Source organism: Lampetra planeri, chromosome 50 (genome assembly GCF_965212315.1).
Source record: "Lampetra planeri chromosome 50, kcLamPlan1.2.h2, whole genome shotgun sequence".
Taxonomy (NCBI): domain Eukaryota; kingdom Metazoa; phylum Chordata; class Hyperoartia; order Petromyzontiformes; family Petromyzontidae; genus Lampetra; species Lampetra planeri.
In genome coordinates, this window is record NC_136156.1 from 1,657,561 (window position 1) to 1,673,615 (window position 16,055).

General features: G+C 45.0%; 1 protein-coding gene across 8 annotated transcripts in view; it reads right to left on the reverse strand.

Moving 5' to 3' along the window:
• Positions 1-11,635: 11,635 nt before the first annotated feature.
• The window catches only part of LOC144734286 (dystrophin-like), a 636,663-nt gene continuing 632,243 nt past the window's right edge, over positions 11,636-16,055 (reverse strand). For all 8 annotated transcript variants that reach the window (XM_078616432.1, XM_078616429.1, XM_078616430.1 and 5 more), the window contains one exon: positions 11,636-14,225. In XM_078616432.1, the coding sequence (XP_078472558.1) occupies positions 14,128-14,225 (98 nt within the window). In that variant the 3' untranslated portion in view covers positions 11,636-14,127. The remainder of the gene's footprint in view (positions 14,226-16,055) is intronic.

Consider the following 16,055-nt stretch of genomic DNA (forward strand, 5'->3'; position numbering starts at 1 on the left):
GCGGCCAGCCACTGATGCCGACACGAAACTCTGCCAAGGACGAACAAATGCCGAATTGTTACAAGCTGCCAACCCATTTTGTTTCTCAAATTGAGGTTACCTTTGCCAGTTCTTCACTCAGCTCTAGGAATTCAACGAACATGTTCTCCGTGTCTGGGCTGTGTTTGAACTTGGGCAATAACTCGATAAAGTCGATTAATCGATAAATGCATGCATTGTAATCAACTACTTTTGGGGGGGGGCAGGGTCGATAATTTGGGTCTCTAGGAATGAAGATCGCTCTCATATCCTGCCTTTCAAAGGCGGGAAACCCCCTACAAGCCACACCCCTGCCGGGTGGGGCTGACGATGCCGCTGGAGTCACAACCCCCCAACACCTCCATCACCTCCCGTACAGCAACACATGCTGGATCCAGCGGGCGAGACTTTATTTTTCAAACTATTTTTTTTATTACGAGTCGAGTTATTGAACCGATGATCGATAGAGTAATCAATTCAATAATCGGCCAGCGTTATATGGATGTGTTCGCGATTTTACGATGAATCGGACATCTCGAAATATTATCTATTTCAGATGATCCTTATTTTTTTTTTTGTCTCAGACGAGCAACGTCCATTTGGTACGTGACCATCCGTCCTCCCCAGCCAAGCTTGTTATCTGATGGAGCCTCGTTTTGATTAACCGTTCTCTTGCCGTGTCTGTGTTGTACATCCCAATGCATCTTGATTTCTCCCCGCCTCTTGTTTCTCTATTCTTCTCCCCCCCGTTCTAGCTCTCCCTCCCTCTATAGCCCTCCCTTATCTCCACACCATCTCTCCCTCTTTCTCTCTCACCTCTCACCCTCGCTCTCCTTACCCCCTCCCCGTCCCTCCCACCGCCTGTATCTTTCCCTCGCTCTCCTCTTTACGTTTTGCTCGCTCGCTACTCCCCGTTTCGCGCGCCCTTTCACTAGTTACCCCACACCTCTCTATCTCTTCCCCCCACCACTATCTCCCTCCCTCTATCACATTGCGTGGGCTACACGGTTCGGCTGGAGGGTGGGGGTGAAGGAGGATATCATAGCGCTAAACTTGGCCGCGCTACAGCCACGAATCCAGGCAGGAATCCAGCCGGCAAACTTTTTTTTGGAATATCGTGTTAAGTGTGATACATCTGAAAGATAGGGCATCATGACGTCACTAATAATCACACGTGCTATTGCGTGTGACGTCACTTTGTTCGCACAAAGACACGTTAAGAAAATCCGAAGAAGCGAGGAGGGGGGGGGCGAATATGCGAAATTGTCAACACAAATCCGAAGTGTGAAACGCATCCCTCTGGTATACACATTGCGAGCACACATAACAATGAATCGTCCCGTGCAGTGGTTCAACAACAGCAACACTAATAATGATGCATTTGTTTGCGAATCTCTGGACTGGTGGCATCGGAGTCTTCACCACCCCCCCACCCCCAGCCCCCATAGCGGCTCTCACTCGCTTGGCACCCATGCGGGTGCCGCCTCCCAGGAGCTTGGAGTCTCCCCAGCGCAGATGTGCTTTGGGGCCACGTCGAAACGACGGGGAAGGATGGGGGGGGGGGGAACTTCATTATTTCTCTTTTAGCAAAAATCCGCCGCAACCCTTCTCCTGCGCCTCGCGGCGGTGTCATTACCATCGCAGACGTTTTTCCACTTGCCCACGGGTCGAGCGCAACGCTTTGCAAAAACGCTGCTGCTGAAGCTGCCGTCTAAGCCGCAACTGACGACGACGACGCTAAAGAAGTCCACGGTCCCCCAACGACAGCGCGTCAACTTGATTTAATTTTCGTGAATTTAAGGAAACGCAATAAAATTACAGGAGCATTTTTTACCCCCTCCTCCTCTCGACTCGGAATGGATTTTATGACCGTTTTCTGTTTTGTGCGTTACGCTCTGCAGAGTTAGAAGAAAATATAAATGCTTGCATCGCTCACTTTGCGTATGTGTGTGTGGTCATTAATTGAATAGAGTGGAATTAACACATTCCTGCGGAGGGAGCTGGTAGGAACGTTGGGTTGCTCGGTCAATGGCCAGGGTCAACGGCGGCGTGGTGTATTCCGCAAATATGCCCGACTGTGAGGGCGGGCACAAGCCGGCGTGAGTAGGTTAAACGTTGAGTTTTATAAGGGCACCACGGGGTGACCAGCCCCTTCCCACCCAGGCCCCACCCCTCCCACCCCCACCCAGCCCCTCCCCACCCTCTCCTCTCCACCCAGCCCCACCCCTCCCATTTTTGGATGCACGACGGACGGACACAATAATCCCCTGTGGGCTGGTGGAACCAGGTGGTTCCTACCAGTATCATGGCTGGTGTTTCTCTTTCTCCTAAATGATATGCGTTGCTCAGAAGTGTCATTTACTGTACCCGCAATATACCGGCACACTCAAGGGTGTATCCAATGTACTAAATAGTACAGCTTGTACATCTGTTAACCTCCTCCAAAGTGACCTTGTTACTATATCCAAGGCTCCGCGTTTTAGTGACAACACAGACAGTTGAGGAAACAAACGCTAAATCATCAGCCTTGGTTTTAACTTATTTATTTTTCTCTTTATTTTTTTTACTTGACACGATTCCAGGAATTAACTGAAGCCTAACTCCCAAAAGAATGTCCCACTTCTTCCATATATAATCCCAACTCATAAATTCGGTCCAAAAATTATATTGTAAACAGATCAGTGTTTTTCCTTCCCCACTCCCAACGTCTCATTATGCAAAGTGAAGTCAATTTTATCCGAGTTAATGCGGGTCTTCATTGCCCCCTGCTGGCGTCCGCCAAAGTAAAATCGACATTTGGTAAACCGTAGTAATAATAATAACAAACGACGTTAACATAGCGGTGTAAAAAAAACACACACAACCGAAACCACATCGGAATTATGGCGCAGAAAATAAAAAGGTGACATTTGTACACCTTTCCAAAACTCGAGCTCTCAGAGTACATACCTGCTGTGCCTCCCCCCCTCCCCATCTTGGCTTCATGTCGAGACTCGCCCCCATAGTTCCCAAAAGAACGATACTTAAGAGTGGCCCAGTGGCTGGTCTGTTTGTTTTTACCTCCTCTGAAGTTTTTGAAATCGGTCCTTTCGCGTCCCATGTCGTGCCAAAGCTTCCGCCGTTCCCCTTAAACCGCGGCTGCCTTTGTTGCTCTGCGGGGCGCATGCCGACACCACGATGGCCTTTGTGGTCTTGGCAACATTTGGGGGGGAGGGGTGGATTTTTTTAGGAGGCTTTGAGGATTTAGGATCTGTCCGAATTGACGCCTTTAGGTCGCGATGGACAAAAAGCGCTCCGTGCACAATGCGGCAATTTCGCACCATTGGGGGCCATCCATTGAGTACGTACGCATGGAGGGGGGTTAACTCAAATGCGTTCGCTTGCGTATGGGGGGTCTACTGACAATGTACGCATAGGAAACGGTGGGGGGGTGAAGCCTCGATAATAATTTGTCGATATTGGCCTTCAAATGAGTTAGATAGTCCGGCGGTGGACTATCTGTTTGCTTAAACACGTTAATAGGATTCGGAGGGGGGGGGGTGCAAAAAGTACGCATGCCTACAGGGAGGGGGTAGGGTTCAAGTTTCGACAGATTTGTGCGTACCGACTCAATGGATGGCCCCTTGCGTCTCGTCAGCAACGAGATGATTATTTCTGGTCCCCTCCGTGGTCGCGTTGTGTGCACCGAGTGACGGCCACAATCCCCCCTCTGATTCCCAGAACGAGGCAGAGAAGCCGGGGTCCGCTAATTACGATGGAATTTGGCAATCAACCCTCGCAGGGATAATACGGCTCTGCTTTGTTTCACCACTCCTGAAAGTAAAAAATAAATAAACGCGCCTCAGTCTGTGGGCACTCTCTGGATCAATTTTACATTTTGATCAAGCCTTCAATTGCTTTTTGTGTGTGTGTGTCCGGTGATTCATGGCTTTAGAATGCATTAACGAAGCGTCACTTATTAATGACTTTGGTATATGCGCACACAGAGTGGTGTTCCATTTTACCTGCAAGGGAGAATTTTGTAATTGCGTTATTTTTTATTCGCCCTACGCTATGAACATATTCCTGGCGTAATAGTTAAAGCGCTCGTCAATGACGTTCGCGAGGTCTTAAAAATATACCGCGTATTGTTACCGTCAAATGTTACTGACTCTTAATGATTAGCCACTTTCTTCGTGGTTCTTTCGGTAAAGTCACGTAGAAGGGAAATAATAAAATAATAAAAACAAAACATAATAAAATATTTTTTATTAATAAAATAATTTTATTATGTTAAATACATTTATTATTTTTATTTTTATTATTTTATAATGTTTTATTTTTATTATTTTATTACTTCCCTTCTACGTGACTTTACCGAAAGAACCAAGAAGATGAATCCCTGCAGTCACGAAAGATTTAAATCGAAATTTGAATAGTCACTGTTAAATCACCGCCGTGCTTGGACCGTACATGGGGTTACGATTGCAGGCTGTTATCATTGCTGTTTGTCGGATTTTTATTTAAATATCTTGTATAGTACATTAAGAATACGCGCTCACTTTTAAAATTCAGAGGATACAAGCAGTCGAGGAGGCTTGGAAGTCATTGTTCGTTAAGAAAGTGGATAATCTAGGATTGCTCTGGCATAATAAACCTTGGCCATCCGACCAGTAATTCTGGTTTTCATATCATTACAATTGTAGCTATTGAGGTACTGCCACGTGCATTGAATGGAGTTCGCGTCCCAAGTCCTATTATAGATGTTGTCAATGATCCGATGGATATACTCTACATCGGTTGTCATGAAACGTCTTGAAGGGTTGAACAATCCGCTGCCGCTCGTTGGGTTTAGACGGCTATCGGAAGGACCTTTTCTTTAATCTCCCGAGTTGCTTTTTTTTAAGCAGATTATTTTCCAATTGCGATATTATTATGTAATGAGACGACGAGGACATGTTCACGTTTAACTCTCACAACTGGCACGGCGGTGGCTCCTTGCGTCTGAGAGCGGCACCGGAAGATGCTGTCATACACCTGCCTCCTCAAATCAATTCAGAAGGCTTCTTGATCCACACTGGGAGCAGATTTAGAAGGAAGATGCCATTGCTATCTGCAGTGGCGCGGATCGCGTGCTTTGCGTTTACCTGTGTGTGTGTGTGGTAACTCGTTGAATAGAGAGGGATTATCACGGGTGGTCAGTTCTCTCTTTTAAATGATACGCATTGCTACGGAGCGCCATATACTGTACCCGAAATGTACAGACACAATTCGGTGCATCGAATGTACCGGATTGTACAGATCGTGCATCTGTTAAGCTTCCCCAAATGACCCGCAACCAACGTTTGTCACGTTTAGAGCTGGTATGTGCCAAATAATGTTTTTTTTTCATTTACCTCGCTGACGACTATCAACTCATTACATTTGACTTTCCAGTATAACCCTGGGTGGACGGACTGTGCGTACGTAGGCCGAGTGCAGTGGTTCTTAAAAAAAATATGCAGCCTCAATCGTTAAAACATTTATACTGTTCAAAGATACCTATAGGGTTTGATGAAACAAAGTAGTTGTAATCACGTGCCCGTACTTAATTTGTCTTTCGATGATTTACCTTCTAAAAACAAATCTGGCCATGTCTCGCACCCCCAGAAAGGGCATCTCGCACCCCCAGCGGATGCGAGATGCACCCCAGGTGAAGAACCGCTGGCCTAGAAGGACAGCTGGCCATACTTCCCCCATATTGTTGAGTGCGGGCTGGTGAGTGCAGACCAACGGATGTTGCCGCACTTCGTATCTACCGCCACAACGCCCGCACACCACTTGCACTTGGCTTTCGCGCATGCCGGTCAACCCATTAAAACGACCCTGGCTTCAGCTGCCGAGAGCTGACGAGAGAGGGGCGCTATCCCACATGCTTCGGTCGTAAGGGTTGCTCTTGAATGGGCGTGGAGATCAAGGACTCTCTCTCTCTCTCTTGCTGGAGTGACACTCGATTCACCTCTGATTTGTCCTCGCACATTTTTCTGCTTATTCTTCTTCAATATTACGCAACATCATTTACATTGAGAATGGAGATGGCCCTCTCGCAGTTTACACGAGCGTGGCACAAACAAAATATTGGTTGACCAACCCCCCGATACAGTCGTGCATATGCAGCACACGCGTGCCCATCTGTTTCATTCTCACAACAGCTCAAGTGAGTTGGTTCCGTTCACGCTTCTTGCATTCATTGACCAACATTCAAATGCCCCCAAAAGGAATACACCACACACACACACAACATTGTTTGGAGGTTTAAAATAGAATGATCACGCGTTTCGCATTCATAGGACCCATGATAAATGCCTCAGCTATTCAGTGCCGTACATCACATCTCGTCACATGACAACAACTCAAAGGGCACCCCCAGGGGCAGCTTTCCCCGGTGTGCTAACTCTGTAGTCGTCGTTTATTTTGAATTACCCTGCGAGCCAAGACGCTCTTAAATCGGGTTTAATCAACAAAAAACAAAACCGCCGCTTCTCCGACATACAAATACATAAACAATAACAAATAAGCCACATAAATGTTTTATATCAATTCATAACGTCTCCGACCCTGGCATGCAAGTGGGCATTAGCCTGCCAGTAAAGGGGAAATGTTTGCTCTGTGTAATCCCGGTTGAGTAAATTGCGAGTAATCTTTCAAACGTCCCACATTAGCACCATGGCGCACGGGAGAGATTGGCCTAACATTTTCATTCCGTTTCTTTGGATTCACGACCAGTGTGACGCGGATGGTGCTAACTGTTGTAGTAATAACGGGGGCAGAATCGTAAAACCCACAACCTCTGCGACCAGCGGGCAAACGCGTTACCACTGAGCCACACGCTGCTGCTCACACAACATACACGACTATTCGTATCGCTTTACACGGAGGCTTGCACGACCAGTATTATAACTAGCCAAATTTCTTTTATTACATTGTGTAGGTTTAGTGTACCTTTTTTATTGTGATAGCTGAGCTTTTGTTCACGCCTGATGATGCTGGTTGTAATCTCCCACTAAAAGTCGTTGGTACAAAGCTGATAAATAGTTGCTTGCTTGTCAACATTTCGGCTTTTGCTTGTAAACCAAATGAATTGGCAATTTTGCCCACGTGAGAAAACTGAATTTGCTTGGCTCTGTCGGGTGGTGGAAGGTCATATAGTATAGAGCATCGACATTATACCTACACGATTGTCTAACCCAAAATAAACTAACTATGAATCAATCGTTATAGGGGCTAATGTAATGTCATGATAATGTGAAAGGGCCGGGTGTGTTTCTGATATTCCCTGCCCTCTCAAATGCAGTAACAGTAGGTACAAAGACAGTTAAATGTGCACATTCGTTAATATATATACCCGTTCAAAAAAAAAACCTGGCATGTTTTAAATCACGTTACATTAAAATTAAAAGCTATAAATCCTGACACACATCTCAACTCCATTTGGCATTAAAAGAACACGAGAGAAATGCAAAAAGCAGCTGTTTAAATGTAGAAATTATAACAAGCGAAACGCACACAGCCTTCACCTCAACATTCATAGTGTCTGCAGCTACGCGTAGCGCAGCACGTCCCAGTGCTACAAGGGTTGCTGCTGAATGAGATGCTAGACATGCTATATATGAGATGCATGCTACGTATGAGATTAATGCGATATATGAGATGCATGCTGTAGGAGCTGCATGCTATATATGAGATGCATGCAATCTCGCAGGAGAGCTTGATGGTCTATCCACTTGCATCCCGTGGAGGATTTGTGGCTCCGCAATGCACCCGCTGTGCATCCAGAATTATTTTTGCCAGTACCTCCAATTTGCAATGTTGCATTCTACTCGTGTGGGACTGGCCTACGAATGGCCAATGGGAAATACCGGGAGGACATCGGGGATGGAGCGATGGAGTGCGCGCAGTGCCGCATGAAGATAGTGCGGAGCCTGTAGCATGATGTGATAAAGGGGACCTAAATAATAAACAAAACACGTAAATATTAAAACACACATTTTTTACTTGCATAGTAAAGAAATTGTATTTTTCATTTCCTATACAGCCGGATAATACGACAAATCGCTAACCTTAAATACCAAGTCGTTCATAATGGTTGAAGGCGGTATAGTACTATAGTAATAGAGCAAGTGCAGAATCACTGAACTGGAATTGATAGCTTGAAAGCGAGCATATGCCACTTTTGCTACCAGGATAATCCGGCACTGAATGCGTGTTCGTGTTTTCATCGCGAAAACCGTGACTCACAGATGGTAAGATCTTGATGGACAAAGAAGGGGCAAAAAAAAAGAATCGATGGACTGAGTATTGCAGCGATTTGTAAAGGAACACGGATCAAGAGAACAAAGAGCTGCTGGATGAACTAGAACAGATATCCCCACCACCGGGGGATGATGAAAACGATAACGTCTTGTACGGAGAAATAGAAAAGTCAAGAAAACATCTGAAGAAAAACAAGAGTCCAGGAGTGGACGGCATGAGCGGATCATTGATAAAGTCTGGAGGGAAGGAACTCATTATAAAATAAATCCATTAGCTATGCAAGCGGAGTATTGAGAGAAGTGAAACTACCGGAGGAGTGGACAATCGGTGAGATCTCACCGATTGTAAAAATTACAGAACCATCGCACGAATGAGCCACGTGGGGAAGGTACTCATGGTAGTTCTATTACATCGATTAAAAGCGCAGACTGAGGATTCTTTGGCGGATGAACAGGCAGGGTTTAGGAAAGAGAGGAACATCGAGTAGCAAATCTTTATGTTAAGGCTTATAGTAGAGAAAGCAAAGATAAACACATTCATGCGGAGGTAGCTGGTAGGAACGTTGGGTTGCTCGGTCAATGGTCAAGGTCAACTCAGGGGACAGGACAACTTCACCGCATCAAAGGGATGGACGGTGCCATGTACCGTCAAATCTTGGGTGAAAACCTCCTTCCCTCAGCCAGGGCATTAAAAATGGGTCGTGGATGGGTATTCCAGCATGAAAATGACCCAAAACACACGGCCAAGGCAACAAAGGAGTGGCTCAAGAAGAAGCACATTAAGGTCCTGGAGTGGCCTAGCCAGTCTCCAGACCTTAATCCAATAGAAATATGTGGAGGGAGCTGAAGGATCGAGTTGCCAAACGTCAGTCTCGAAACCTTAATGACTTGGAGAAGATCTGCAAAGAGGAGTGGGACAAAATCCCTCCTGAGATGTGTGCAAACCTGGTGGCCAACTACAAGAAACGTCTGACCTCTGTGATTGCCAACAAGGGTTTTGCTACCAAGTACTAAGTCATGTTTTGCAGAGGGGTCAAATACTTATTTCCCTCATTAAAATGCAAATCAATTTATAACATTTTTGACATGCGTTTTTCTGGATTTTTTTTGTTATTCTGTCTCTCACTGTTCAAATAAATCTACCATTAAAATTATAGACTGATCATTTCTTTGTCAGTGGGCAAACGTACAAAATCAGCAGGGGATCAAATACTTTTTTCCCTCACTGTATATATATAGATAGGCAGATTTTGTGTAGCAAATGGACGCAGCTTTGTAAATAAATAACTAACGTACTTTGAGAACAAGATCAATGACACCTCTTATGATGTGACCGACATCACTGCTATGAAATTGTACGCGATGTCATTGACATCACTCGTGTGAACATTTTAACATCTCAAAGCATTGATTCTCACTGGGGCATATTCATGTCAGTGTGTATCTGTGATTTTGAAGTATTTTGTCTAATTAACCAGACATCAAGCTCGTGCTGCGGTCAGCCAGGAACTTGCAGCTGATATTTGTATCTGAAAAATGCGGCGTTCTCAGTTTTGTTTGCCGCTTCAATGTCTTCCACTGCAGTTCTCCACTGTAAAACATCACCATCATTGCGCGTTTGTGTACCAAATTATGGATGTGCACGTCCTGCTTGCATGTGGAGCTTTGGTCAGTCTTTGCTTTTGTGCAGTCTTTTCTTTTGTGTATTCACGGCCGTTTATATGTAGTCGTCTACTTCGTATGGCTGGGGGAAGCAGTTTGTAGTTTGATGTCGAGGTTAGCGATCCATCCAGCGGCTTGAGGTGAGGCAGAGTGAGTGGTGGTGGTCGCGATGCTCCTGGGAATGAACCTCTCAGGGGCAAGGAGTTCGGTACGTGGGTCGATCGTCTGACTCGGGTGGTGGCCACGGTCACAATCTTGGGCTGATCCTCTGGCTCCACTAGTGCGCCACTTGTGGAGCAAGTGGGACCGTCATCTTCCCTGGCCTGTCCTCAGGCGCTTGAGGGTAGTGGCTCAAGGCCATGTTTTTCAGTTTCATTTCATTTATTAGGTATAATTCTGTGAGCCATGCAGCTCTTGACTCGGGTGCAACCGCAACAAAACAAAAACATGAAACATCTTAAAGTGACTACACGCAACAGAAAAATCCTGGGGGAAAACAGCAAAGTCTTCCAGAAAAAAACACCGCATTTCAACGCTTTGTTGTAACATTAATAAACAAAAACATTGGGCTATTTTCAATCCGACCAATATATGCTGGCCTCCCATAGCCATGACAGTCACGTGTTTTTTGTTGTTTAACCATACTTCACCTTGCTGGTCAGTGCAGGCTGAAGGTGGGGTATAGCGAGATCAGTTCTGATATCATTTGGCCGCTGATGTTTGCCGGGGTCACGAATCCGACTTGGGTTACTGAGTTTATAGTGCAGCGGGTTAACACATTTACCAATCTTCTTGGTTCTTTCGGTAAAGTCACGTAGAATGGAAATAATAAAATAATACAAATAAAACATAATAAAATAATTCTCACAACGTTTCTGTCTTCTCGACAGACCTGTTCTCCACCTGAGGACGGCTGCTTGCGTTGTGGCCGAAACGTCATGAGAATTATTTTATTATGTTTTATTTCTATTATTTTATTATTTCCATTCTACGTGACTTTACCGAAAGAACCAAGAAGATGAATCCCTGCAGTCACGAAAGCTTTAAATCGACATTTACCAGTGCCCCACTCAATGGTTTAATTCCACATTTTAAATATACAATATCTAAAAAAATGTCATCTGCGAAAACAGCAATTTACCAGCACCAATTCTATCACCGCTTCCCTTAGCATACGTAGCAAAGAGAATGTTTAAACCCCCGCACATCCAAACGGAGGAGATTAAAGCTTGCGGAAACAACGGTGACAGCACCAGCTGAATGGCTACCTCCAGCAGCATAGCCGGGTGTGGAGGTAGCTTTTAAAATGCATGCAGATCATCACACTTTCAGGCTTGATTTGAAGCTGTCGTGACTGCAGGAATTACTCTTTGGTTCTTTCGGTAAAGTCACGTAGAAAAAAAAAAAAATAATAGAATACGACGTTTCGATTGCAACACAAGCAACCGTCATCAGGTATGAATGAATGAGAAAACAAAGCTAGGTTGCTTGTGTTGCAATCGAAACATCGTATTATATTATTTAATTTATTTTCTTTCTACGTGACTTTACCGAAAGAACCAAAGAGTCATCACACCTTCAGGGTTTAACAATCGAGTATTGAACCTCTCACCTGAGACAAGGGAGGGGGTATGAGTCTCTAAACACGTTGGCATTTAAATTACATGCACAATGCACATGAGAGGTATTTTAATATATTTGTCTTTATTATAGTAATGTAGTGTGTTACATCAGAAAATAAAACAAAACTGAAAACAAATGTTAGAATATACCGTCAAAACGATTAAAGTTTTCAACACACACACACACACGGCCGCCACATACGAACACACCATATAGGTATGTTGCTGCCTGTTTGCGTGCAGTGCTTTTGTAATGGAGAGTATATGAAGTAAGGCACCTTTGCAATGGGAGACAAATCTTGTTGCGACTCCCGTATATAAAATATGGCACACACGCGCGCGCACACACACACGCGCGCACACACACACGCACACACACGTGCGCGCACACACACACACGTGCGCGCACACACACGCGTGCGCACATACACCAGCTGCACGCTGCTCCGCATTATTTGGCATACATGTGTTTTTTTCCCTCTCATCTCATCATCGTCGTCATCGCGTCGGTTTTTTTTGTCAGTTTTTTTTACGTGTTTTTTTTTCTTTAAAGGATCGTAACATATAAAATTCGAGTTACTTAACGTGATTTTTGCGAAGCGATCTCGAAGGCGCGAAAAGAAAAGCCGCGCGCTTTTTTGTCCAAACGTTGCGCCGTGACGGCCGCGTGAGAGAATGTGGAGCGATGGTTTTGACGGGGGGCTGCGTGTGTGCTGAGTGGGGGGGGGGCGGTTTCAGGGGTGCCTGTCCGAGATGTTAACTCCCTCGCCTGGTATGCAGGAGGTTCATGGGTTCGATACCGACCCTGACGCCTGTTGTATATTTGCAGTTTGCATGTATTCCCCGTGGTCGCGTGAAATTTTTGTCCGGGAGCCTCCACTTTCCCCCCTCCACATTTAGAACGAACGTGCAGTTTTAAACGATTTGGCCGCTATAAATGTCCACGTGATAAGCCACTTTCGTCAAGCTATCATTTGTGGCCAGGTCGCTTCTGAAGAAGAGCCGCATCGCTCAATGGACCTTGCCTGGTAAGATAAAATAAAAATCGGTAATAAGTTTACGTGACAACGGACAGGTGGCGATCTTCAAGAGTGAGCAGGACACGGTTTTTATATTGAACTTGCGTCACAGTGAAGGCAGATGTGTAACTATAAAGAACAGCAGTAAAGGGTGCACATGAACGGGCCTGTATGCCGAGTCCTGGAAGCGTACGCGCTTTGACAAGCAGGCATGGAGACTCTGCGTAATGTTTGGAATACAAGAGATTCGAAGTTAAAGCTCATAGAGGTGAAAACGTTCTGCCCTAATGGGTTTTAGAATTTTGCCGTCATAATACTCAGGGGTGGATACATGCGCGCCTTAAACTTAAAGACGTTGAAACTAAGTGCGGGTTTTTTTTTCTGTCCGAACAAAAAAAAATCACCGAAGCATCGCAAAGACACCACATGGTAATTTTTGAGTGTATGCCTGTCAAAAAAACTCTAATGTACAATTAGTAAATAAACATTAAAATTGTCTGTTTTATAATAAAATTTAGGAACATTTATTTAAGGGGTCGGGTGTGGTGGGGATTTTTTTGCTCTTAATATCCAATTTTTTTCATGGTGGAAAATGAGCATCAGCTCTCTGTATTGATCGTGCCAGCAAGTCACCAGCTTGTGCTCCGTGCGACGGAAAATTGTAAGAAGCTTGACTTAAAGACACACCCACGATTTGCCAAAACCCATCAACATTGAGTGGAACCTATGATTTTACCATGAAGCACTATGATGCACTTTCTGATTTTAATAAAAATCTCATTCTGATCATCTTCAGCGATGCACGTTGCAAGTCGTTTCCTGAAATACGGTGGCTGTGTGAATGAACTTCTAAAAGTAGACATACACCGATGAATAAACCCATTGATGCTAAAACATTTTTTTTATATTTTTACACTGTATAAACCCTACAATATCTCATTTTTCAATTCGATTTACGTTGTTTTTTTAATAAAAGTACCCTTTGTTATTGTAAAGTTTTTTTAGTTTTTGTGTGTGTGTTTTTCTCGTCTTTTTTTCAGTATATAACTCTTATAATTACAAACATTCTTTTTTAACAATCCGGAGAAAATGTGGCCTCACAAAGGGCAGTCAAATAGGGCAGCACTGGGCTGTCAGCAGCTACTGAAAGGTGACATTTTCTTACATGTGTACACAATTGCATAGCATGGAAAACCCCCATTCACTGACCAACAACAGGCTTAAACACAGGTGTTGAGATTTACAAAGTTGGAGCGTGAGCCAATAGGCCATTTCAACTTTCCATATTGGAAATAAAAGAAGAAAATATATATAAAAAAGCACACTTCCTCACTCTGTCTTATTTCCTTCATTGCCTTCGTGATGTGCAACGCAAAGGGGAGAGTACAATATTGGAGCTGCGGGTTGTTAGGTCGGGTTGGCGAGATGGATGCACGAAAACAGCAGGTGCTGTGTGGTCAGATCGCGTGTGCAGAAGAGCAATGCACGCCTTGCTTGGGATGTCCGTGGGGATGGCGGGAAACGAATGGGCGTCCTCTACTCCCCGCCTGGAGTGTCCTGCTGGGCTGGCAAGACACTGGTGAGGCCCCCCGCGGTATCCTCGTCCGTCGGGACAGCCGTGCCTACATCGTCACCTGCGGAAAAGGGAGGAGACTGGGGGTCAGATAACGACTTAGGGGTCAGGCATAATGGGGGAAGGGGGGTCTGGCAACGGCAGTGATGGGGCGGTCGGTGCGAACGCTGCAGCGAGCGGACTAGGACAACGTCGTGGCAACGACGGTGGCGTCAAAATTTATAATAAAAAACCCACTTGATTATTGATTCCATCGTTGCTGCAGATCTATAATGCCAATTACTCGATGTGAAAAAAACCAAGTCAGATTATTACCGAGATGGAATAACAACAAATGGTTGCACTGTCATATTGAACAACTGTAATTTGGCTTTGGGCATACGTATTTACGCGTGAAAATGTGCAAAGATAAAGATGGTTACGAATACCACGACTAAACATGCAAAATTATGTGCAGTAAAAAATATTTTAGAATAAATTCTGGCATGTGAACAGAAATTGTATCATAGACGAGGGAAACTTTTTCGTCGAAATCTGCAATGTTCTTTACATCCCTAGCCAGATAACAAAACCATGCAATTTCAGTTGACATCCACATATTCGCAGTTTCAAAAGTGTGAATGTGCATTACAGCTCGAGAATGAGCTTATTGGATGTGCTGAGCAAGAACAATAAGACAAAGACGGAATGCACATTCATTATGGAGCAGAAGCCACAGCCTAAATAGAGATGAGGTTTGCATTATCAGTAATAAGCTTCTGCACCTGAGTTAGGCACATGTAGAATCCGCATTATTGACTGCGGCGGAGACACATGATTGACTGCAATGGGCATGCAGCCCGCCTCCTCTTGATTGATTGAGGGCAGACACACAGAGCGAGAACCTCCGTAATTGACCGAGATAGACACGATGCATACTCCCCCACCACGAGGTGCACGGCACAGCCAAACTGACTGCTGAAGGCACGAGACAGAAAACCTGTGCCTCACTTTACCCCCAACCCCCTCCCCGCTACCCCATCACTCTTTGCAACTGTTGCTGACTGAGACTGACAAAGTGCGACTGCGGGATAGTATATTGTTAATGACGGCGGCACGCTCGCATGCGTGCATGCGGGGCATCCTGCAAGTTTTAAACAGCTCCAGTAAAAAACCGGATTCTATCACGAGAGTTAGTTAAACCCGGTTTTCGTCGGTGGTCACCGACACGATCCGATTGAGGTACAAATTAACTCCGTCTCTGTGCCAGGCAACAAGATAATAGTAATATGATTTAATCGTTACATTTGTGTGGGCTCACACGAACATAATAGGATTGTATTTTGTCTTGGGCTGACATTTGGCTCACGTAACCGAACATTGGTCGCAGATATGGTCGAATTAAACTGGATTAATTTGTATTCTGAGCGCCAGCTTAGACACGTTTAACTCTAAGGTATTGGTGGTTGGATGAGTTATGCGATGAAGGGGGGAGGGGGGCATGATACGTTGCTGGGTGCCCGGCGCAGAGACACAGTTCGTTTGTACCTCTACCGGACCGTGTCAGTGATCACCGTACAGACAATTCAACCACCCGAATCAGACTGACCTCTCTGAGCTGGCTCCTTGGGCGAACCTCTGGAGGAGCCACAGGGAGCGCAGGGAAGCAAGAGGCGGTACAGGTGGGAGAAGAGAAGACAGCAGCAAGCGGAAAGGTAGAGAGGGCCCCAAGCAAACAGTGAAACAGGCATAGAAAACATTGACACTTCAAGTTAACAAGAGTGTCGCAGCAAGGTTAAAGGTGTTATAGATTAGGAAAATAAAGATGTTAGTTTAAATAAAGTGCGTATTCACACATTTATAGACGTTGCTTGCAATGTTGGAGTACAACAGTCTGACAATGGTAAAAGAT